Source organism: Pteropus vampyrus, unplaced genomic scaffold, assembly GCF_000151845.1.
Source record: "Pteropus vampyrus isolate Shadow unplaced genomic scaffold, Pvam_2.0 Scaffold56, whole genome shotgun sequence".
Classification (NCBI taxonomy): Eukaryota; Metazoa; Chordata; class Mammalia; order Chiroptera; family Pteropodidae; genus Pteropus; species Pteropus vampyrus.
Genome location: NW_011888837.1, coordinates 6,441,906 through 6,466,489, shown reverse-complemented (window position 1 = coordinate 6,466,489; position 24,584 = coordinate 6,441,906). Strand labels below are relative to the sequence as shown.

Here is a 24,584-nt window from a genome sequence, read left to right as displayed (position 1 = left end):
CAATAAAATGGCTGGATTTCAAAACATTCATTTCAATATTCATTTAACCAAGGCACTTATATATCATTTTATAATATACAAAATCCACAGAGTCTCAAAGGATTATTTACTGTAGTTCTGAGTACCCGGGAAAGTTAATTTTGTGAGCTACAACTCTAAATAAGTCAATGTCTTAGAAATACTTTATCTTTCACACTTCAACTCTCCATGAACACAGCAGCCCTGCCAGTTTGCTCCATATTTCTCAACTGTATCGTGCAGTTAAAAGTCTGTGTCCCTGCTGAAATGATTCTCTCCATCTAGAATGCCACTTTCCACCTACTGCAATTCTTCTTATTCTTTAAAGTTTAGCTCAAATCTCTCTTCCTTGTTCCTTCGTCTAATAATTTATCTACATCTAATAATTTCATTCTGCCTTACACATATTAATTGTTTGCAGGGCTATTTCCTAACTAGGGCCCATGAGTGATGGGGTGATGGCTTACTTATCTCTTAGCACCCTGAAGAACCTTTTATATAACAGATGCTCAATAGATGCTACTGTAATTAATCTATTAACAGTCTCCTAAATGGTTACCTACTTATAAGCTTCATAAATTTTACCCTAAGAAAATCCTATGAATAAACTTTTGAAATTAATGAAAAAGGTAAGGCACATACAATATCAGAAAGAGGAAATGAAATATACCATAATTTCTATATTCTCTTCCAATGAGTTAATGCAAATTCAAATGAACTAGTCAATCCTAAGAGGAAAAAAGGAAGTAGAAAAGGATTCTTTTTCACTGGTGTTAATATCTTTAAACTTCCCCAAGCCTTAAGTACAGCACCTCTATGACAACAGTTTTATAACTATTTCTAATTCTTCCAATTATAAGAAAGTGCTTGTTCATTTTAATTACTCCTGATAATATTTATAAAAATATAAAGAAAATTAAAACTGTACTTCCACCACACAGACATAACCACCATTAACCTTTTAAGTGTCTTTCTTTACAGTTGGAAGAACATCAAAAAGTTAAGCTCTTCAGCTATACATTCTTCTTTTAGGGTCCTGATGTCTAGCTGGAGAACACTCATGGCTGGGGGTCAAGTCCAATCACAAACCAAAGATTTTCATGCAATAACTCATGAGGCTCACTGCTCACCCTCACAAACTGTGACTTTTCTTTAGTTTCATCAAGTTGAATAGAGCTCCTTGGTTTTCAAGTCAAGCCACAGAGCACCAGAGAACTCCCAAACAACATCACAACAATCCCACATGAAAACAATGCTTCCAAGTACATCATTAAATCCTACTATTATTCCTCACTTTGCAAATGATAAAACTAAGGCTCAGAGAAGTGAGTTCACAAAGTTAAAAACAAATGGTAAACTGGAAGAAAATATTTACTTGGCAAAGCTAATATTCACAATACATAAAAATAAAAGAATAAAAAAAGAATCAAAAAAACCTGCAAAAGATAATTCACAGAAAACAGCCAGTAATCTTATGAAAGAATACTATTAATCAGGAATATTGAAATGTAAACAAAAAAGTTTTACCTATCAATAGGAAAACATTTTTAAAAAGCAATACTATCAAGTGTTGGCAAGGGCACTCACACTGTTGATGGTAGTGTAAATTTCTATAGTGCTTTTGTATAATAATTTGGCAGTATCCAACAAATTTTAAATTAGTATACTTTTTAATATCTCCTCAAAAAATGCCCTGACACGTAAATCAAAAGTCTGTTTTAAGAATGTTGGCCACAACATTATTAATAATAGCAAGTATTGGAAATAACTTAAATGGTTATATAAGCTATGGTATAGTAATACTATGAAATATCATATATCTATCAAATATTACATAGTAGATCTATATGTACTGACATGCAAAGCTCTCCAAAATATATTAAGTTAAAAAAAAGATCACATTGCAGAGAACTATGTATAGTATGAATCTGTTTATGTTAAACGCAACATGAATTACCTGTATCTGCGTATATATATATATATGGAAAAACATAAAAAAAGATTGGGAGGATGCAAACTAAACTGCTGCCAGTTTACTCTGGGAAATAAAGGAATGGGAGACTTCTACATTTTTCTCTGAATAGTTCTATAATGTCAATATTTTAAAAGAATATATTCATGTGTTACATTTTGAATAATATTTAATGGGGGAAGAAATGGTAAAAAATGCACATATGGGGGAGAAATAGTAGTATTTTTCCAACTTAAGTTGGAAGTACAGAAGAAAGAGAAATGTCATCCTGACATGAGGAACAGGCCTGACACTCATAGCCAGGTTTTAGTGTTCTCCAGATGAACATAAACCATTTCATAAAACACCAACGTCAGACAGAGCCACACTGTGACCATGATAAGCCAGGACAAAGCCACTCCATAGTTAGGTCTGAACATTGACAAAATCAAGAACACTGTCCAAACTACAGAAGTGACCAAGACTCTCTTTGTCTTGTCTGAGATGACTGACCACTGCTTCTTTACCAGCTGAGCCTTTAGCCTATCTCCTTCTAAATGAAATTTACTGAGATAACTAATGATATCATACCCCAGCTTCCTGATAGCTTCCAATCCAAAGCAAAGCCATACTCCTTAAAGTCTCCCCAAAACTACTTAAAATAAGCCCAAATCCTTAATAATGCTTTTTAAATACCATCGTACTGAGACACTCCCACAGATTCCCATGATATATGAGGAATACAAGTTCGTTCCTGGTGGTCTTTGGCTAAAGGCCACTGATACATGATAAACTAATAGTATCTTCAAACCAAAAAAATGAAGAAAAAAGAGTAATTAACATTGAATGCTTACTATGAAACAGAATTTTCCTAGATGCCACACACCTGTTATTTACTAATAACAGGAAAAGTCATTGTTATTCTCATTTTATAAAAGAGAACAGTGAGGTTAAGAAATGATAAAATGGGAACACAAAAGATTTCAAATTCTCCTATTTTCCCTCTTCCATGGCCTACTCCTCCATCTAGTGTACCTGATCACCACAGGTTTGAAACAATATGTCAGGTAACGTAATCCTCCCTGAGCATATACTTTATTTCATAGTAATAACAGCAGTTAATAGTTAACATATCTTAAGGACATATTACGTGGCAGGGATTATATTAAGCAGTCATTTAATCCTGACAGCAATCCTATAAGATAAGTATTAGTATTTTCCTAACATATATTACTAATAAAGGGAAGAAATAGGACATAAATCCAGGTTCACGCACCTCAAAGTGTGGGATCTTAACCATTAGAAGATCCTAATTGAAAACATTTTAACTTTAAAACAAAAGATATATCATGAAATAAAGTGCCAAACAGGGTTTCCTTGGAACAGGACTTCAGATTATACCCCTGACCCTTGAGAGAACAAGTTTACTCTCTAATATTAGGACTATTTCCTTAGGGAAAATTTTTTTTTTATTCTACACTATATCATAATGCTTAGGAGATATTTTAAATTAGAAAAACGATTTTTCTCAAAATGAGAAGACAAATTTCTATTTTGTAATGTCTACAAGGTCCAATACAGACGCCTCTGCCAAGACTCTAGAGTCAGTACAAAAACATATAACTTTGTAAGGCTAGGGTTTCAACTTCCTCCTTTCCAATACAATATAGAACTTTCTATACTCTTGAACTTTATTAATACCACAAACCAAACTAGTTGATGACTCTAGGGACAAGCATATTGTGAGCTTTCTATATCATATTTTTATATGCCAGTAACTTACCTTTGCCTACAACTTTAAGAAAATATTAGTTCTGTTTTAGACTGCAACAGAAAGTTTCTTAAAAGCATGCTGTTATCTACTTCACAATAGTAAGTTTGCCAGTAATTTACACTCCTAGGAAATCAAGCCAGAAAAGGTTTGTCTACATTAACTGTAAAGGGGATGAGGCTGGCAGGACTGCATTACCTTTCGGCCTGTGGTTACCAAATTCACCAGGAGCAGGGACTTTAACTGGTGTTGCTGAACTTTGAATGGTCAGCACACTGGGAGTGGTAGTAGTAGAGTTGGCTTTTGGTCTTTGTCTTGGTGCAATTGAGGTTTCTGTTGGTCCAATGGTATCAGTTATTCTACAACAGAAAAATACATTTCATACCAAATATTAGCATTATTTCTAACTTACTCTTTGTTCTATACAGCAGCTATTTCAACAGATGTATTTTAATTATGATGATGATCATATTAGTCTTCTTGGCGCCTTCCTAAATCTCAACCTCATATATTATATACTTAATGAAGACAGGAAAATAACATAAACCTAACGATTTCTTTAAACTATTCATAAACTGCCACTGAAGCTGGCAGACAAAGAGTATAAGATTGCTCTTAAAAAGATGAAATAAAGGAAACAAACAGAAACCTTGTTATAAGGTTTTGGACAAAATTGAGAGCCAACTCTCTAAATCAGTTAGAGAAATGAAAATAAGAAACAACAAATAACTGTCTTCCTTAGCTTGGACTCTAGGCCTAAGAAAGAAAAGACTGCACCCTAGAACATGTAAAACAAAAGAAGCCAAAACTTTTAAGAAATGAAGCTACCTGCTTACATTCTGCTTTTTCAATCTTTAACTTTGCCTTACTTAAAACACTGAATGTAAATTATATAAAACCTTCCCACTAGGACTTAGTTTAGGCCACAGACATGAGTAGTCAAGTGGTAAGTATAATTCTGAAAGCAAGAAACACTAAATATAATTTGAGAAGACATAGATATTTGTTCTCCTTCGTTAAAAACACCCAAGAAAAATCTTTAACATATATTTACTAACTTTGCTTTCTATAAATTCAGTACAAAAACTCAAGTAAGAGTCACATGTTACCTTTTCAACATGACTGCAATAAAATCTCACATTTCCTGAGCATATTTTCAAATGATTTAATACTTAAAATTTTTGCATACATATGATTTATTGAGTGCACATCTGTAACTGCACCAATCCACAGGTCTTTCTTATATCTGTATGTACCACAAGAGGGAGCCCTGTTCACAACTATCTTTCTGAGAAAGGACGTGAAATCCAGAAAATCAGAGAAATACATTGCATGTGTGCTATTTTCTAAATATAACATTTATGTTTTAGATGGCATGGGAATGGTACAAGTCATATGAAAATTGAACTAAAAGGCAATAAAAGATCATGTATACATATAACCAACCAGATTTCATTTTAATAATCAAATATTTCTTGAGTTCAAATTATGGATGTAGCACTAAAACCAATACTATACTCTGTATGCTCAAGTAATTTGGAGGAAATAGTGTATACAATCTTTCTATTTGTCTATCCACTCTTTATTAAGTGGGTAGTATAGGCCAGATCTCACTCTGCTTTGTTCTTGTTCTAAATCACTCTCTATAGAGATTCATAACACACATGAGTATAACAAACCTCTGAAAAACATATTAAAGCTCTGCAGACTTTTTTTAGTCTAATGTTTCTTAATTTATTGTAGCAATGTGCCAATATCTAACAAACAATATCCAGAAAATATCCAGAAAACATGGCACAATACCCCGTCTTCAAAGACTTTACAATGTACCTAGGGAGAGATGAAACATGTTCATGAAAATAGAATATAATATGGCAAAAATAATCAGTGCCAATCTAGTACTGTCAAGAGTTTCATGGAGGAGTAATTCTACCTTTAACTTAAACTGGTTAGTGAAGGTATCAGGCAGAAAACTGGAGATAAAATTGTGTGTGTGTGTGTGTGTGAGTGATTTCACTAGGCAGTGAAAAGAAACTAAGCATTCTGTATGAAGAAATGGGAAGAAAATGCCTGGACAGAGTAGGCAAAGTGAAGATACAAACTTGACTGAAATAAAAGACTGAGTAATTACTGCTATCAACGCTGCTGCACAGCCTCCTCTGCAGTATTGAAACAGACACAGAACTGTTTTCTCTGCTTCCCTTCTTCTCCTTCCTATCACCTGACCAATCTTAATTAACACAGACCCTCTCTCTCAACTCTTAAAATCCTTCAGTGTTTTCCTGTGCCAGTACAGTGATTCTCAGCCTTTCCACCTTTCAGCTGTGTTACATAAGTTTTACGTTTTTAACAATTCCAAGGGCAGATGCAGATTTTTAGGCTTTTCAGAAGTAAAGCAAAAAAGTGCCACAGACTGAAGGCAAGGCAGATGGATAACATTCATAAAAGCTTTAAAACATGTAAATAATGGTAATAGCTATTTAAAGATTTCTCCAGGGTGTGGCTCTATAGTGTAGTGTTTAGCATGTCTGCTTTACATGCAGAAAGTCCTGGGTTCGCACCCCAGGTGGAGCCACGGACCAGACTCCAGGTATGTGCCATGAGCACGTGAAAGGAGATGCTCTACGCCTTCAGAGATACAGTTTTTAAGAGGAGCCAGCAGCAGATCAGGGGTAGAAGTGGGGAGAAGGGAATTAAAGAGGGGGGAAAATAAAATAAAAAATAAAGATTTCTCCAACACCCCTCCATCCCCATAGAAATATGCCTTTTACATGGAAAAAAGACTAACAATTCTTTATTATTAGGTTTTATACACATTTACATTTTTTTCAAGTTCTTTACTGTTATTATCAATATAAAATAAACTTAAATTATTGACTAATTAACACCAATGAATCTTACTTTTTATATGCATGTGTATAGATTTTAACATACTATGAATAGCACTGAATTTTAGCTGTGTTAACTATTTCATATGCTTATAACTGTATAGCTATAACTTGTATCATCGTAAAAAGATAAAGCATTCTTATTCAGTTGACTCATGCTTTTTTAATCTTTATCTACCTTCTTAAAGATTTAATCACTGACAAAATAATCATTTAAAAAAAGTAACAATAAAATTCAGCTGACAATTCTATAATACTTCATAACTACCACTCAACTATAACAGCAGTTGCTAACTACATCAAGGTCATAGATAGGAGAGACTGCTGGTTATGCTGGATTCCTGCAAGTCAGATGTAACTTTACTCCTTTGTTCCTTATTCAAGAGTATTTTAAAATTCAAGTGAATGAAGAAATATTTTTAGAGTGATGCCATATTTTTTTAAAAACTAAGTCATTCCCAAATGATATTTTAACAATTTATAAATAATAGATTATTTATAACACATCTCACAACCAAGTCCAAAATAGAACTGACTGCAAGACTGAAAATTCACTGGCCTAAATGCCAAAGGCCAAATTTCTCAACATGACACATAAACAAAGTTGCTCTTGACTGGCATTTACCTACCTCTTCAGCTTCACTTCCCACCACTCCTGTAAGTGTCCCTTATGCTCCAGTCTTGCAAAGGCCATTCTTGCCTTAAGCACGTGCCTGCTATAGTTTCACACCCCATCATTCCAGGTGATGGACTGTTTCTCCTTCAAACAACAGCTCAGCCCCCGCACTCTAAGGAAAGAATTCTTTCTGCGCTCCTGTTTACTCTGCTCCTCACCTTTCCTGAGTTGCCTGATATCTATCAGGTTGGGACTGTTTACTTGTCTATCTTCATTAGGATATGAACTCCTTGGGAATAAACATTGCTTCTTTTTCTTTGCATTTCCAGTATCTACATCTTGCATATAACAGGTACATGGACAAATATACTTTATGGATTTTATATCAAATAAAATACTCTTCGCAGAAGAAAATACAGTACAGAAAAAAGCTGTGACCAAGAAATCGCCCCAAATGTAACATTATACCTGATATCGCATAATATATAATATGATCATCTAAAATATAGTCCTGCTTATTAACTTTTAAGCTCAAAAAAGTGCAAGGAAAAAAGTCATTAATTTAATCATTAATTAGATTCGGGTCTTAACCTACATATTATGTGTCAAAGTTATTAATGCAGTAAATAACTATGAAAAATGATTTAAAACATTTTATTTCTTTACCGGTCTTAAAAGTAGTATCATTATAACCATCCATTATAAATTATACATAGTAATACACATTCTAAATATTAGCATATAAATAATAGTTTATGAATTTAGAATACTCTAATAGTTGCCTGCAAGAGCTATTTTTTCTTTCCTTAAATTAAAAAATTATACTAGCTTTAAACTCAAATGTAACATTTCATATATTAGAGCTGGCATGTGATGAATAATGACAACCTCCTATGACCCATTGTGACTTGGCTAGTTACATAATTCTTTCTTGATTTCTTAAAGTGAGCTGTTCAAATGAGACTGACAAATTCCGTCTCTAATACAAAAATGCTTATTTTGTACTTGTTATCTAAACTCTACACCACATGCAGTAAGGAACACAATATTTCTTGTGAGTGTCGATGATATTTAATTAATTACATTTGCTATGACTGAAAAGAAGAACTATTCCTTTTTTAAAAAGCCTGTTCAAATTTCAGCATAACTTTGTCTACCTGGCTTTTATTTGGCTTTTCCTAGAAGCTGCTTCACTAGCAGTCATCGGTTCAGGAAGAGCTGAAGGAATAGAAGAATTCTGGAAAAACAAAATAAAACTTTTCATTTTAATATTCATTTTAATAGCAGAAAGCTTTAAAGGCTACAGATATATTCTTAAACTTAAAAAGTATTGTCTGTGAGATACTATTACTTTCACCTCAAATACCTACAAATTATCCACATATATCTATATCTGCCAGATCTAATCTGAAAATATCACTGCGTGTTACACAAATATTACTTTCATATTCATGTGCCACAGAAACCCTTCAAAAATAAACAAAAATATCATTACATCCACTTTACAAATGAGTAAATCTTGGCTAAGAAAAAAGGATTATATTATACTTGTAAATCAATGACTTTCACACTTTGAGAAAAGGAGCCAACATCAAACATATGGGTAAAGTGTTGTTTACATATTGCAAACAATTTTCATGACACTGCCTGTAAAATCTAGAACACAAAAGCAGAGGTTTTACTCCTCTGTTTATGCTCTATATAATGTCTGGCTTATAGCAGGTATCAATAAATATTTGCTGAATGAAAAGCTAAAAATCATGACAGTCTAATGTCATAGCTACTTTCATTACTAGAATGTTAGAACTGCATGGCTTTCAGTTTCAGCAAAGAATACAGTACACTGACATAGTAAGGACTTCAGAAAACAAAAAAGAAAACTTCCTTCCTTCTTTTTCTTAGTGGGGTGGATTATGTGATATACAAAGGAAAGCCTATAAGAACAAGTGAAGCAAGAATGATCTTTACAAAGTTGAAAATGGCTTGAAATTAGTGATGATTCTGGACCTTCAAAATTAGCAGAGACATGCCATACAGTTAAGTTGATGTACTTAAGTAGCGTGCAGACACTGAATATAATTCAAAGCCTTTGAATGACATTAGCTATTACCAACTCAGCACCTTCCATGGACTAGGTATTGGGTTTTACATTTATTATTTGTAGTCCTTATAATTTGTTTTACAGAAAAAAAAAAAAGAACATTAAATAACTTCTCAATCAATATGGCCCTCCATATCTGCAAGTTTAACATTCGTGGGTTCAACGAAACTTGGATCAGAAATGTTATTTGGAAAAAAATGTTATGTTGTTGCCGACTTGTATGTAGTTAGGCCTACAGTGGTTGCATGTGTACTAACATGTACAGACATTATTTTCTTGTCATTATTCCTTAAACAATGCATTGTAGTGGGTATTACATGTAATCTAGAGATGATTTAAAGTATACAGGAAGATGTGCATAGGTTATATGCACATACTATGCCATATTATACAAGGGACTTGAGCATCTACAGATTTTGATATCTGTGGGGGGCAGATCGGGGTCTTGGAATCAATCTCTAGCTGATACTGTGGGATGACTGTATACAAAATCAGTTACTGATAAAAACAGAATTGAACCCAGGTCTCTCTGTTTCCAATGCCTATGCTCTTCACATCAAAAGTAATCAAACTTTCTCAGTATACAGAGTGCTCAGTGTCTCAGTAATTTTTCATGATACCCCTAGCTCCCTCCACCAAAAAAAATCTAACAGTCCTATTCTTTTTTAATAGTTTTGCCCAAACAACTTAATAATTATTGTTTGTGCTGTGTCAGACAGATGTCATTGTGTTTCTTTCAAACATGCAAAATATCACGCAGTGCCCCCAAGTTTACTGCAGCTCCCCAGGGCACTTCAGTGCAGTTTGGCAGCTGTGGCTTTATATCAAAAATACTAACACAAACACACTATTAGGCCATGTGTCATGTAACAGTCATGAAACAAGTAACTCTGAAAGTAAGTGTGTGTGTGTGTGTGTGTGTGTGTGCGCGCGCGCACGCACGCATTTATCTGTATGTAATAAAATGAATTTTAAATTCATATCTCACTTAAGAAACTACTTACATTGATATTGGAGACTGGACAATCCTTTTTGGCAAATTTAAATGCAAAATAGGACACTTGAAATATATCAGGTCTACGCTCTGGATCTGGTTCAAGCATGAACCCTACAAGAACAGATAAAATGTTAGGAAGTTTCACGGAACCCAGAAGCTATCTAGGAGCACATTAAAAGGATTATATATATGTTTCCATTCTAAGATCAGTGATGATTCCTATCAATTTTGTTGATGTTTATTAGAAAACATAGAAATTGTTATTTATACATGAACTTAAAGCATTCTCCCAAGCTAAAGACGAATCAGTCACAGAAAAGCTCTGCACCAGAAGTATTCATTAACGAATATGAATATTCTTCTGAGAAAGTGACACAAAACAAAAAGTGACTTTAGTGAACACTAAGGAATCATTTATGATGGTTCCAGGGCCATAGCAGGAGTCCTTAATTTCATTACTGTCTAAAATACCTCTACTAATTTTTAAGTGACCTTGAATCATTGAGAAAAGACTAAATTGTGTGCATTATAATCTATTTAACAAAGTAATACAGGGTTGACAGTATAGATTTCCAAAAACATTCTTTCTTTCCATACTGATGCTAACAGTATTCAGTATAGTTCTATATTTAACATGTTACACATACCTGTTCATAAGTATGAGATGAATTTTATGGCTCTATTATGAACAGATTTCACACTAACTTTACAGCATTGCTTGAAATGCTGGACCTTTTTCCTAACCAAAATGACCAATACCATTTATCTATTTCTTGAGTGACTTATTAATTTACAATTTCAGAAGTTTTATACTCAATTCTATAACTACAAAATTCATATTTTGTTAAGACATCTCCATGTTCTAACTCTGATTCACTGATTAACTCTTAAGATCTTACAATTTTCAAATCATTTTTTAAACATATTTGAAATGTAAGATTTACAGCTTTAATTAGGTAATATTCTGAAATTTGCTGATAAATTACATAGAAAGATCAAACTATATAAATAGCTAAATTAAAATTATAAGTCAAAATGAATCAAATCTTCCTTTCAAATTTAAGTAATTTTTAAACAATGTATAATACATCTCCAACAGCATGATAAACTTATTTTGTTTAAAAACACAGTTGTTAGGCGAGTGACAGCACAAACACAGCAAAAATTTATTTGAGAAATTATGAACTCTGTTTCTTAAAATATTCTACATGTAACTTGATTTTATGTACTTAAAAAGGCTAACATACATAACTTGTGAAATGATTTACCATTTTGTCACTACTGTTTGATGGAAATATCTAAAAACATTTAAGTAGAATATTTATTAGCTTATATTCAACTTCATGTCGGAAAAGATTTGAGGAATCTACAAGGTTTATTTTATCCTCCAAAATCATATTTTATTTTGATATCAACAGATATTAAATGTTTTAAAAGTAACAACAGTCCATGACATGGGATAAATTTTAATAGAATTTTAACAATACTTATTCAAATAATTTTTAAAACCAAAGAAATTACAAAAAACCCCCAGCAAACTCACAAACTTAAGATTCTATTTTTCTCTTCTAACGATTCAGTTTATTTGGCTTTTAAAATCTAATTTCAAGAATAACTAGTTATACATATTTATTCCTATAAAGGACTTGAAGTAGAATACAAACTATAAAATTTTTTGAATATATGACAATATTAAAACTAATGGAAAAGTAACAGCTAAAAGAACAACAACATCAACAAACCAGGATGTCAGTAAAGAAATTGCATATTATTTGGTCTTATAAATGTAGACCGCAAATTTAGTCTCTACTTTCTAGCTGTAGACAACAAATAGGGCAACATGATCCATTACAGGAATCACAGTTTTTAACACAAAAATAAAACAGGTGCTAAGAAAAAGCACTATTCCTGATACCAAAAGCAAAGAGTAAATTCTCCTTTGAGTCTTTCTAAAGATGGCTCACACTGAGTGAATACTATCTGTAAAGAACTGCAATGAGTGACACAGGGTAATGTCTTACACTCTCCTCCTTCCATGTGGACCAGTGACATAACACCTAAATGCAGTTCAGTAGAACAAATTCTATAGGGGTAGAGAACAGTACAGTATGAGAAAATACTCTCTGGACTAGTTTAAGCTAGGAAAAACTTTAAGTAGCTAGACAGAAAGAAAATGATCCTTCAGGCAATTCTACACGTTTTTTTCTTTCACAATAGATGAGAAGCATTGGGAGGTAATAAATAAATTTGACATTTTATATTCTCTAACCAATACCTGTACAGGTAATTTTATCTCTCAAGTTAAGCATAGCATAACATCCTCTAATGATTAGGTAGCCAGGCTGTGGGGAGATATGCTATCACCTTATAAGGAAACAAAAGGAACTCCAACTCCCCTGGCTTGTTTCCATGTGGGAATACATTCGCAAGAGCCAGTTTGTCTAACTGTACCGATCCCATTTATGTAACATAAAATCAGTTTAAAACGTCTAGCATTTATTTTAATAAGTAAAACAAAATACATCAGAATGCATTAATGTGGTAAGTATAAGCAATGTCTCGTGAAATGTTTCATGCATGCACGTACACGTGCGTGCCAGATCATTACTGTGGATCGCAAGTGAACAGTTTGAAAACCATTGTGCTAGTGACCTCTATTACTATAACTCACTCCCCTCCAACAGAAAGACAGCAATTTATCTAATTGTTAGACTAGGGGTTAAAAAGGAATAAGCACCCACACAGGCCCATCTCTGCTTTTTCTTTCAGAACAGTTTGCCCTCAGGACATATATGTTCTCTGCAAAACCAAGTTTTGCAAGTGGCCTACTTCTGTGGAAGAAGTCTAAGGTTTTCCAGCATTGCCTATGACGGGGTGTAAATAAACCTGGGGGCTGACTACAGATTAAAAGGCCCACTTGGCATCATATCTAAATTTCATTCTGCAATCTACTTTATCAGTTTATAGTTTTACCTGACAATCTCCCATACCCCATCTCTGATTTGGTTCTAAATTCAAAGTATGAAGAGGTTGAAACCCATAAGTAGAAAAACATGGCTACATTTTTATCTCCGAATATTTTTATATTGGATATTATCAGCCATTAAAAAAGAAAAAAGACTAATATAAAATTATATTGAATGTCAACTCTAATTGAAAAATAAAAAGAAAAAGGAAATAAACTCAATAAGGCATCTTTAAGCATTTAAATTAAATGACATAATTTCCTAAACTATCCAAAAGAATGGGTTGCAAAATATACTCCTAGACTACTGAATGACAGAATCTGAAGTGCAAAAGTATCAGCTCTAATCTAGCTAAACATTGAGGCCTTTCTACAAAGAACAACAGCTTCAGTTTTATAAGTAGTAGATCCAAAGTCATTTTTCTCTCACAATTGAACCTCAACTGTAGTATTTATTAACCCCTACTTCATGACAATAAAACTGTTATCAACTACAAAAATGTGCTCTTGAGGGGAACAAATAAATTAAGGAGCACCTGTGTCCAGTTTATCTAAGAGATTAAATTAAAAAAAAAAATGCAGAGAAGCTAGAAAACATCCTTGTTTACTCAACTTAAAATGATCATGTGAACCATCATGGGACCATTTCCACTGTCCCTGATTCTACTGCAAATATAAAATCAACATTTAAAAAGTTATCCACATAGATAAAAGACTACTTCTTTGTTGCTCTTAATTGGGTGAATCTTTCTATTTACGCAAATATTAATACAACCCGAGAACACAAAATAGTCTCAGCATGAGAGCTGGTATGTGATTAAACCACCATAGTATTTCCAACTGATGTCAAAGACATATCTGATTAAAAAACACTTATCCAAGGCAGTTGAATTAATTACGTTTGTACTAATTTTGCATAGTAAAGTACGACATCCATGCATGCTCCAACAAAAAGAGCAGCTGAAGGAGCTGCTGCTGCTGCAGCAGTGGCCAAGTTAAATTATGGTTTAATCAAGGGCTCAAGCCAAAAATTAAATAAAGGAGTTCCCATTCAGTTACACAGAACGATGGATTCATGCCTGGGCCAAAGTAAAAGTTAAATCATCATCTTTAATCTAACAGCTCGGCGAATTTAATGGGAAAATCTAAAGCCTCTAAAGAATGTTCCTGCTTAAAATTTAATTTTTTCTTTCCAAAAAGACATTTTTTTCTCTGCCACAGACGTCCAATTGCAAGTAATTTACCTGAAAAGAGAAACACCCACTCTAATTTTGCAACTGCAAATACATCAAGCATTAACTTATTTTTATCTGTTAACCTATGGAGATTATTAAAGAAACTTACATGTTAGGTATATATGTCTTAAATACCTTATTCTGTGGACTACTACTGCAAACTACTAATTAATAGCCATAATAAATGTGTTCAAATCATAACTAAAACATTAAGTGGCACTATAAATATGCCGGCATAGTTTACTTGGGATAATTCTGGTCGCTGTTCCTAAAAGTTATTGATCAGAGCCCTTTCTCTACATCTCCCGGAGCCATTGACTGAAAACCTCCAAAGAAATCCTATCTTAAGCAGGATGGAAGCCCTTCAAAAAGTTAAAAATAGAACAAATATATAATCTATCAATTCTATTTCTGGTTATGTATTAGAAGGAAACAGAAACACTAACTAGAAAAGATATCTGCACCCCCATGTTCACTGAAGCATTATTTACAATGGTCAAGACATGGAAGCAACCTAAATGTCCATTAAAGGATGAATGGATAAAGAAAATGTGATACACAGAAAGAGAGAGAGAGAAAGGGGCGGGGTGGGGGGAGAGAAAAGACTATTATTACTCAGCCATTAGAAAGAAGGAAATCTTGCCATTCGAGACAACATGAATGGATCTGAGGGCATTATGCTAAGTCAGACAAAGGAAAGACAAATACATTTATATGTGGGATCTGTTTAAAAAAAAAAAAAAAAAGCCAAACTCATAGATACAGAGCAGATTGGTGGTTGCCAGAGGTGGGGGCTGGAATGTGGGCAATGTGAGTGAAGATACAAACTTCCAGTTACAAAATAAATAGTCCTGGGGATGTAATGTACAGCATGGTGACTACAGTTAACAATACGGTACTGTACATATGAAAGCTGCTAAGAGAGTAGATCTTAAAAGGTCTCAAAATAAGGGAAAAAATGTGTAACTATGTGAGGTGATGGATGTTAACTAGACTCACTGTGGTGGTCATTTCACAATATACACATACATCAAATCATATTATATACCTAGAATTAACAAAATGTTATATATCGATTATAAAATAAATAAATTTAAACCAAACAGATAAGCTGCTAAGAGCTAAGATACAGAACTGTAAAGCAACAATAAGTGAGCACCAAAAGCAAAAAACCCAACGAAAAAACCCACAAAGCTTTCCCTCCTGTTCACCTCCTGATCATTATGATCCACTACATCACTGCACAAAGTAAGAGGTGAGAAAAATAATTAGTAACATTTAACGGTATATTCTGGAATATATGATAACTTATTGGTAAAGCTTTGGGAGATCCACAATTAACCTGCAAACCCAAGTTCTGCTTCAAATTATCCAAAGAAATCTCTGCAGGGAAAGTATATCCTAATGCGTATCTGACAGCAGATGCCCTGATCTTTACCCAGAAGAATTCTTCTGGAAGAATTATAATAGATACCAGTAGTAGCAGTAGTGGTAGTGATCACAGCAGTCATGATGATAGCATTAAAGGCCATCTCTTTACACATGCTAAGAAGCACTTTTCATAATTCAGTTTTCACAATAACTCTAAGTAGTACATTCTCTTAATATGATCATTTTAGAAATGAGATTGAGTTAAATGGAGGTGCCCAATGTTCTATACCAAATAAGTGGTAGTGGCCCTTTGGCTTCACAGGCCTTGTTCTTAATTTCCATCATGTACTTCCTTAACCACTCTAACTGAAGCTAAAAAAAAAAAGTGAGCCAACCAGCCTTGTGTTCACTCATCGTAACTATTCAGCAATTCCTTTAGTTTTGCTTCTCATTCTCCTCTAAATGGTCTCTAAGTCCTTTTCGACGCTTAGATTCATAAATGGAAAGTGTTTCTCTCCTCATCCCCCAATCTACCTCTATCGCTTGTCTACTGAAAAAGTTAACAGAAGAAGAAAAATTCTAAATAACTGACCCAGCTAATTGTAAGAAAAGTCTGCAGAAAAGTATAATGAAATTAATAGCTAAACAGAGCTTTATGGATAGAAGATAATAATAATTATTACCCTTGACCAAATAGTGATAATCAAAAGTATATTTAAATATTACATAACCGCAAACCATACAGTTTTAACAAAGATTAGGCATGGCTACTTCATTTTCAAACATCCTGACCATATAAAATAGATGCAACTAGAATTAGTAAAACTATCAATACAAAAAAGATATTATCTTATAATAATAAGTGGAACCAACTACATTGCATAGACAATTGGCAGTAAAAAGTTTCACTTTCAAAAACTATAAGCACAACTAGGCAATTCCTGGTTTTGTGAATGTAGGATTTACTTCAAAAAAATGTAAATCACTAATTACTTATTATAAAAGCAGAAAGAAAAACCTAAATAGGATGGTAGGAAACAGGCAAAGTAATGTGAAAATATAAAGGACAGAACTGCAAATAATCTAAATGTTTCCTAAAAACATTACACTTTGTAGATAAGTATGTTCTGGTTTTAAAAATCTCTACTTTAAGCTTTTACTACTGAAGACAATATTTAAAAAGTAAAGTCCATAAAAATTCTTTGAGAGGAGATAAATACATTTACTCGTATACTTTTTATTCGATGTTTTTAAAAATTTCTGCCTAGCTCTCAGAAATAAGTTCAAAAACATTAATACATGACCAAATTTATACTGACACAGATAAAAACTAAAATCTGTACATTTATTGACAAATAAAGGAAGTATATGTTGCACAGTAAAGTCTCAATTAACTAAAGCCCAATTTTATCCAAAAGTTATCAAGTGTTTAGCTTCTCCACCTTGCCATGACACACAAACACATACTCACACACCACACATACACAGAGAAGAAAAAAAAAACACCAAACCTACCATAACAAAATAAGATCTTATTACTTTAAGCAAATTAAATCACAAATAAGGGTATATATTGTTCAGTCTCTCATACAGTATCATCCGCTGAGAATAATTAGTGTTTCTAAGATAGTGCAAGATCTCCAATAAAATCCTCAGTTCAATTGTGATTAAAACATTATACTTAGGAACAAAACAGTGTCACAGTTGCAATGACTTACAACAAGGGCTTCAATGAAAAGTTAAACTTCAGTTAGCTAGAACATGCAACAGCCAAAGTAAATTCCTCTACTTATTCTTTGAGCATTCCAATTAGTTCTTTCATGCTTTTGATGCCCTAATTTTTGGACAATGACAGAGTCTAATGCTTATTCAAATATACACTAAAAAGCATGTTTGCTCTTTTTAAAAAATCCACATTCTGCAAAATGGTGGGCTAAAAATAACAGGGCTAATGGGAAAAATAGATTTGTGACAGACCACTGAAAAACTATACAAATTTGTCACCAGAGTGCTTACAAAACATTAACTGGTATCTGGGAAGACAACTTAGACTGCCCAGGCAGGTAGTTTAACCTGGCTGGAAGCTGCACAAGGATATGAAAACAAGGCTAGAAGTGCTCAACTAGTGAAGGAGAACTATGGGCCAGAGGAGCTGCTATTCAAGGGGTCACCATTAGCAGAGAGCCACACAAAACTGAGTGGTAAATCTCTCTGGGAAGAAAACCCCAGGTACAGGCACTCATATTTATTATTATCCCACATAAGACAATGTAATTTCTGTATTTAACTGACATAATTCTCCAATTTCTAACACTGAACAAATCCACATTACAGAAATAAAAAGTGTGCTTTACATAATAATTCTGCAAAGTGAGGTTAGGTAGCCCTTTAAGCTCCATTTTCTGTTGACCATTTTTCTTTTGGAGTGCTTCCCTTTTCTCTTTGATTTACATGAGCCTTATAAGAGAGAAAAGTTACCCATTTGTCAAATGTGTAAGATTTTTTTTTTCCAACTGATCATTTGATTTTAAACTGGGGTTCAAGGATTTGGGAGGACTTTTAATGGTTTAAATTTATATGTAAATAGATTCATCTTTTCTAATTCCTGAGATTTAATGCCTAGTTTATAGATTACCCATTGTAGTGTTATAAATAAATTCACACCTATTTTATTCGAGTACATTTGTGTTTTATTTTTAATTTTATCTTATGATTTATCTGAAATTTCAGCATAAAGTTTAAGGTAGAGATTCAGCCTGATTTTTTTGACTACAAATTGCTAATAAATTTCCCCACTAAAGTGAACTGTCATCTTTATCATACAAAACATCAAATATATTTAGAGTGATCCTCTTTTCTACTGCATTTATCTTTGTGGTTAGAGGTTATGACAAGGAATATTTAAAATGCAGAAAAAAAGAGTAGAAATGCTAAAAACACTTTAAAACAGTGCTAAGAGGTGCTGTTTAAATACTGCAGCTTCCTAATATATTTTAGTATCTATTTGATGATCTTTCCCCTGCCCCCAAATCATCTCTTTCAGAAATTTTACTATGTACATATGTAAAAAATTAAATTACAGTATCAAAGAGGAAGAAAAATATCTTAGAGGAAGCCAGATGGAAAAGTGAGGTACTCTTTTGGAATCAAGGGCCCACAGGCCTACCCCTTTTGATACTAAGGTTGCTTTCTGAGAACCATTTTATAATCAGTAAAGAACGGATATTAAAAAGGGTGGCTAAATAAGCCAACGATCTAAAATTAGCAATACTTTGATCCAAAGAAGCAAGAAATGTGGATATTTGGATTTCAAAAGAACAAAAACTGAATAATTAAATATTATGCTGTAAGTTTTTCCAGAAATTCCAGTTTCCTTAATTACATAATCTGTGTTCTACAAAAGCTTATCTAGGGACTTAAAAATATCCATGTACTAATCAGTAATTACACTGTTTTCATGTCTATAAAAGTCCATAAATATCTTTTTAATTTTTTTTTTCCTATAGCTACATAAAATTATAATAAATGAAATTAAAAGACTAGATTTAGGTAAAAGGATGTAAATAGTAGGCTCTAATTACAGTGTCTTAAAATTATTTCATAAATTTTTCCAAGTACTTACTTATTAAGCAATGTATGTTATGGGAGTAACGAGAATTGTCTGGGATGGTGAAGTTGCCATCACAGATAGCAACCTGACTCTCACCAAAAGGAAGAGTGAAGAAACAAAGTTTATACAGTAAACATCCCAGTGCCTGTAAAACAAAGAAGCATAATATCATCAGAGATCAAGTAATCAACTTAACCAGAAGACATAAAAATAGCACTAAATCGAAAACTAAATGTTATTTTTTAAATGCCTAATGTTTCTATACTGAATCAATCTGTTCACAAATTACTTCTTAAACAAATTTATGTGTTTAAATTTTAAGAAGACATTTAACTGTATCATTTCTGTATTTTTTTTTTTTTACCACATTTGTGGCTACTTGGCTGAATTAATGTTATAAAACTCTAGATAATGATATAAATGATGTAACTAAAATTAGAAGTGGTTAGTCTCTTTTGGAAAATTATTTCTTTCATTTCTTACACAAGGAAAATATGTTTAGTACATAATTAGCATATAACCATCAAAGTAAGCTCAAGGCTCCTTCTAGCAGCATTTTTTAAAAATTAACTATAAAACATGTTTTAAAATCCTGGGATTCCAAATATGAGTTAGCCAGCACAGTTAAATTTATCAATACTTTTTTACTAGTCATTCACTAAGTACATGCCATTATTTCGTACTATAAAAGTTAGTCTTCTATTTCTGTGTGTAATCTTATGATTTTTGTTCTATATTATACTAATCATATTTGTATCTGGGTAATCTATATTAAAATTCAAAAAAGAAGGGCTCTGTCTGCCTTACTTGCATAGCTTAACAGAAATCACAGCACCAGTCAATCTGCTTGCTGACAATGAAGACAAAACACACCAAAACATAATTTTCTCGCTAAACTGCTAACAGCTCTAACCTGAAAAGCAGTAATAAAATGTGATTTTCAGGCTCAAGAAATCATTATGTTGTCACAGGAAGTGTTGCCTACAAGCTTTAACAGTATAAGGGGAATTTCTAATTCTAAGCAGATTGTATAAAATTATCCAATATCCAATAGCAAATCAGCTTTCCTTTGTTGAATCTTCTCCACATATCAACTTAGCAAACGCAACTAATAAATAAATATACTAAGTGTAGCTACTATAAAGATCACAATACACAGAAACAACTGTGTGATTTCAACAATATTAATTTACTAAACATTATTTTCAATATTATAACAGTTTTCCACTGAAAAAATTTTAAAGGCTCTAGAAATTTCAATATATTCATTCAAAGACATTACTGGGTTATTTATTATATGACTAACAAAACTGTAAAGATTGAATAGAAATAACCAGTTCAATGTGGCTTAAAAAATTTATGAAGCTTTGTTCTAATAAGGAAGATATTTTCAGTATGTATGCAGTAAATTGAGCATAAGGCTCCCTTAACAACACTAAAAAAATACTATTAATGGTGTATTTTATCTGCATTAATACATCATTCTCCTACCCAAAAAGTCTAGGCAAAAAGAGATCTGCATTTTAGCCCCAGTTTTATTTTGTCAATCATATCTTTCATAATGTGTCTATGTTAAAGTAAATGTTGCAGGAGTTTCCAGATAACAATTTTAGACAGCAATGTCAGTATACTTAAAAAACATAAATCTGAAATACTCACACATTGTGAACACAATGAGGTGTCCTAATTTTTTTTTCACACCAAAGGCATTTCCCTCTTTATCCATTTGATACAATGAGAATTGTTCAAAAAACAGAAGGAAACAAATGACCTGATTTTGAAGGCTATCACCATCTTCCGTTTTCTTCATTAAAAAGTAACATAAAACACCTCTCAAGTGAATTTCCTAATGCTTAATAAAATCAACATCACAGATCTCAGGGTAAAAATAACCTACAATGAAAGCTTTCAAGCAAAAATAAAAATAAAAAAAAAACAAATCTCATCCAAATAAAAAGTGCTAAATGAATAATTTCAACATCACAACTCTCAGAATCAGTACTATCCTGAAACAGGACCAGAAATATAATTCTTGACCAATATGAATTAAATATTTTTCTGGATATTCTAGAATTCACACCTGAAATGTTATAGCGTACTTGTTTTACCTGAGCAAAGATAAAAATGGCATCATCTCTGTCAAGCATATAAACATAGATTGTTTTCTGATTCTTTTTTGCTTCTTATTTTATCTTTGAGTATCTGTAATCCCACAGCTATACTTAGCTATCCATTATAGAAATACTATCCCATATACTAATCTATAAATGGTATAAAATGTATCACAGACAAATTAATATGCTGCTTGTGATGCTTACTAAGATCATGAAAAATGAACAAAAAGATTCTCTCTTCTTTTTGTTAAAATACTGGATAACAATCATGTGCTTAGAGACTAATTTTTTCTTAAATCAACCTTTGATGATTTCAAAGCAGTAGTTGAGCTAAGTTGTCTGTTGTTTCATCTGCTGTTGAAATATTTTTTTAGGTAATTTAAATTTCAAAAGCAGTCAAAAAATAGGCCAGAAAAGACTTCAACAACCATCTCTTCTAATACCTTCATTTTATAAATTAAGATCCAACTGAATTTGCTTTCTGTGTTATACTATAAGCCATTTGATGAGTCAAATGTTAATGCTGAGAAAAACAAACTGAATCTGAGTTATAAAAGCTAAATTAAACTTATTCATGGTTTGATTTAATTATGTATATGGTTAAAAACTGAACCACAAGATTTAAGGACTACTGTTTGGTGAAAAAGTATATATTATGTAGACAGATGAAAAGATATCAAAGATATCTTTTTTTTATAACCTTGCAGGAATTTGGGAGTATCCCAACCTTTATAGGAGGAGGCCAGGAAAAGGGAACCAAGGAGATATTCATTTGGTTTCACGAATTATGCTAGACTGCTTTCTGAACGTTGTTTTAAAAACAAAGTAAACATGATTTTTCTTGTAAAGTCTACAAGTATTTCCAAAGGAATTTTTTCCTCTATCCCTCACATAGCAGTATATATATAGCTAAATATTGGTTGAATTTAAATGAATTCAAATTTAAAATACTTTCCTGCAGTTTAGTAAATATAGCCAAATATATTTTATTTATGAAATAAATTCTAAAGAGGTACTGACGTTCTAGCATAAAGTTCAACTATACAGAAATACAATCTGTCTCAATAATTCAATACAGGTATATATGCTAAATGATACAGAATTTCAATATACAGAAGTTAGTCAATGGCATGTTTAGAATTAGGAAAAAAGTGTTACTCATGTAACTTCCATTGAAAAGATCCTACAATACTCTAGAAAATTATCAAATGTAATTACTTATGAGTTATGTCCAGCTTTTCCATAAAGTAATCAATCAAAATTCCACTGAATCAAAAAAATGTTAACACTCATACATAACCTAAACTCTAAAAAGTACTGTGGTAAAAAGTTACATCATATGGAAGTCCTTTATTTGTCTTTTTATACCTAAGCTTTCTATCTCAGAATTATGAAGATAAAATGTTCTAATATTTTTTGTCTCCTGAATAAGCAGCTCTACTGTACACCACTCTTCTACTTATTAGGAAATGCCTTTTGAGGAGCAGGGAGGAAATAATCATATATATTTTTTTAATTTGATTAGAGAAAACATGAACCTTTCTTGGCCTTACCCAGATATCAGCCTTGGTGGTGATGGATTTCCCTCCATAAAGGTTGATCATTTCAGGGGCTCTGTATGACAGAGTTGTATACCTGGCAGTAAATACATGAAATGGAGTGGAGATAATTTAAAAAGACAGACACTACATTGTTTCAACATAAAATACTGCCCCCCCCCGCCAAAAACCCTTTTGTTCATTAACATTATAGAAAAGTAATACTATTTTTAAAAGCTCATTAAAGTCTATCAAAAATCAAACAACACAAAGCATATATACACATTTTTATTCAAGTGCGATAGTATCTCTAATGATAAAAATCTTAATTTTCTTTAACAGAAAAATCTTAAATAAAGACAATGTATTGGAAACAGTTTTACTTGAATTTATTTAAAATAATACGATTTGACTATAAAAATCTTTATCAAAATATTTTAGTCAATTTTAAAGTAAAACTTCCATCCTCTCAAAAAATTAATTTATATGTTTACTAAGGAGTTTGTTTTTAGGACTCTAACATACTTCCTTGTACATGGCAGTGTATCTCCTTTAGATTTGTTTTTATAACTTGTTTTAAAAATAATCTAGGTGCCATAATTCTAACTACACTAAGTACAATTCTAATACTGACCACCATCATAAGCTATTTGGAGTTACAAGATACTGTGAATAAATGTTTATCACTATAAAAACCCCAAATACATTATGAACAAAATATTTTAATGAAACAGTGTTTAATTTCATGGCAGAAAGGATCAAGATACAGAAGGACTTCCTCTATCACGGCATAATTTAAAATTCATTTTGAGTGTTTATACATTTTATTTTACATGAAGTACCTTAAAGGCTAACATTCTACCACCTTACTTCTTCCAACTACCCTGATTTGTGGGATATAATGAATGATACTACTACAGAGTAGCAATCTAAGAAACCAGGAATATAAACTGCCATGAGGGCAGAACTTTTGTTCACTGCTAAACTGCAGCACCAATAACCATGTCCACCACACTGTAGGCCTTGACAAAATATCTGAAAATTGAATAAATGGTTAGACCATTTACTCCTCAATTGGGCCAAAGGGCAGAAAAACCCTTCACAGCTTGAGTTCATCACAAATGCAAAATTCACTGAAACTTAACTATACTTCAGATCTCCCAGCAAGAGATAAAAGTTCAGGCAAGTCAGAGATGCTTGAGCAGAATCCTATAGCAGCCATTAAATACCACAATACAATCATTTTTTAAAAAAGTATATTCCCAAGAAGCCAACTCAATAATTTATTGTTCCTGAATTCCTCAGGATATTTATATGTTTACTAAGGAGTTTCTTTTTATGGAATCTAACATAATCATCACAGGCTAAGTGTTCCAAGTAGAATATGTACTCTAAAATCCATAGTGTTT

At 32.5% G+C, this 24,584-nt stretch overlaps 1 protein-coding gene across 2 annotated transcripts in view; it reads right to left on the bottom strand.

Moving 5' to 3' along the window:
* Window positions 1–24,584, bottom strand: part of BMP2K (BMP2 inducible kinase) — a 114,611-nt gene that overhangs the window by 32,793 nt on the left and 57,234 nt on the right. For both annotated transcript variants that reach the window (XM_023530889.1, XM_023530890.1), the window contains exons 6-10: window positions 23,191–23,272; window positions 19,536–19,668; window positions 10,350–10,453; window positions 8,402–8,481; window positions 3,939–4,099 (exon numbers count right to left, since the gene is read on the bottom strand). In XM_023530889.1, coding sequence (XP_023386657.1) covers window positions 3,939–4,099; window positions 8,402–8,481; window positions 10,350–10,453; window positions 19,536–19,668; window positions 23,191–23,272 — 560 coding nt within the window. The remainder of the gene's footprint in view (window positions 1–3,938; window positions 4,100–8,401; window positions 8,482–10,349; window positions 10,454–19,535; window positions 19,669–23,190; window positions 23,273–24,584) is intronic.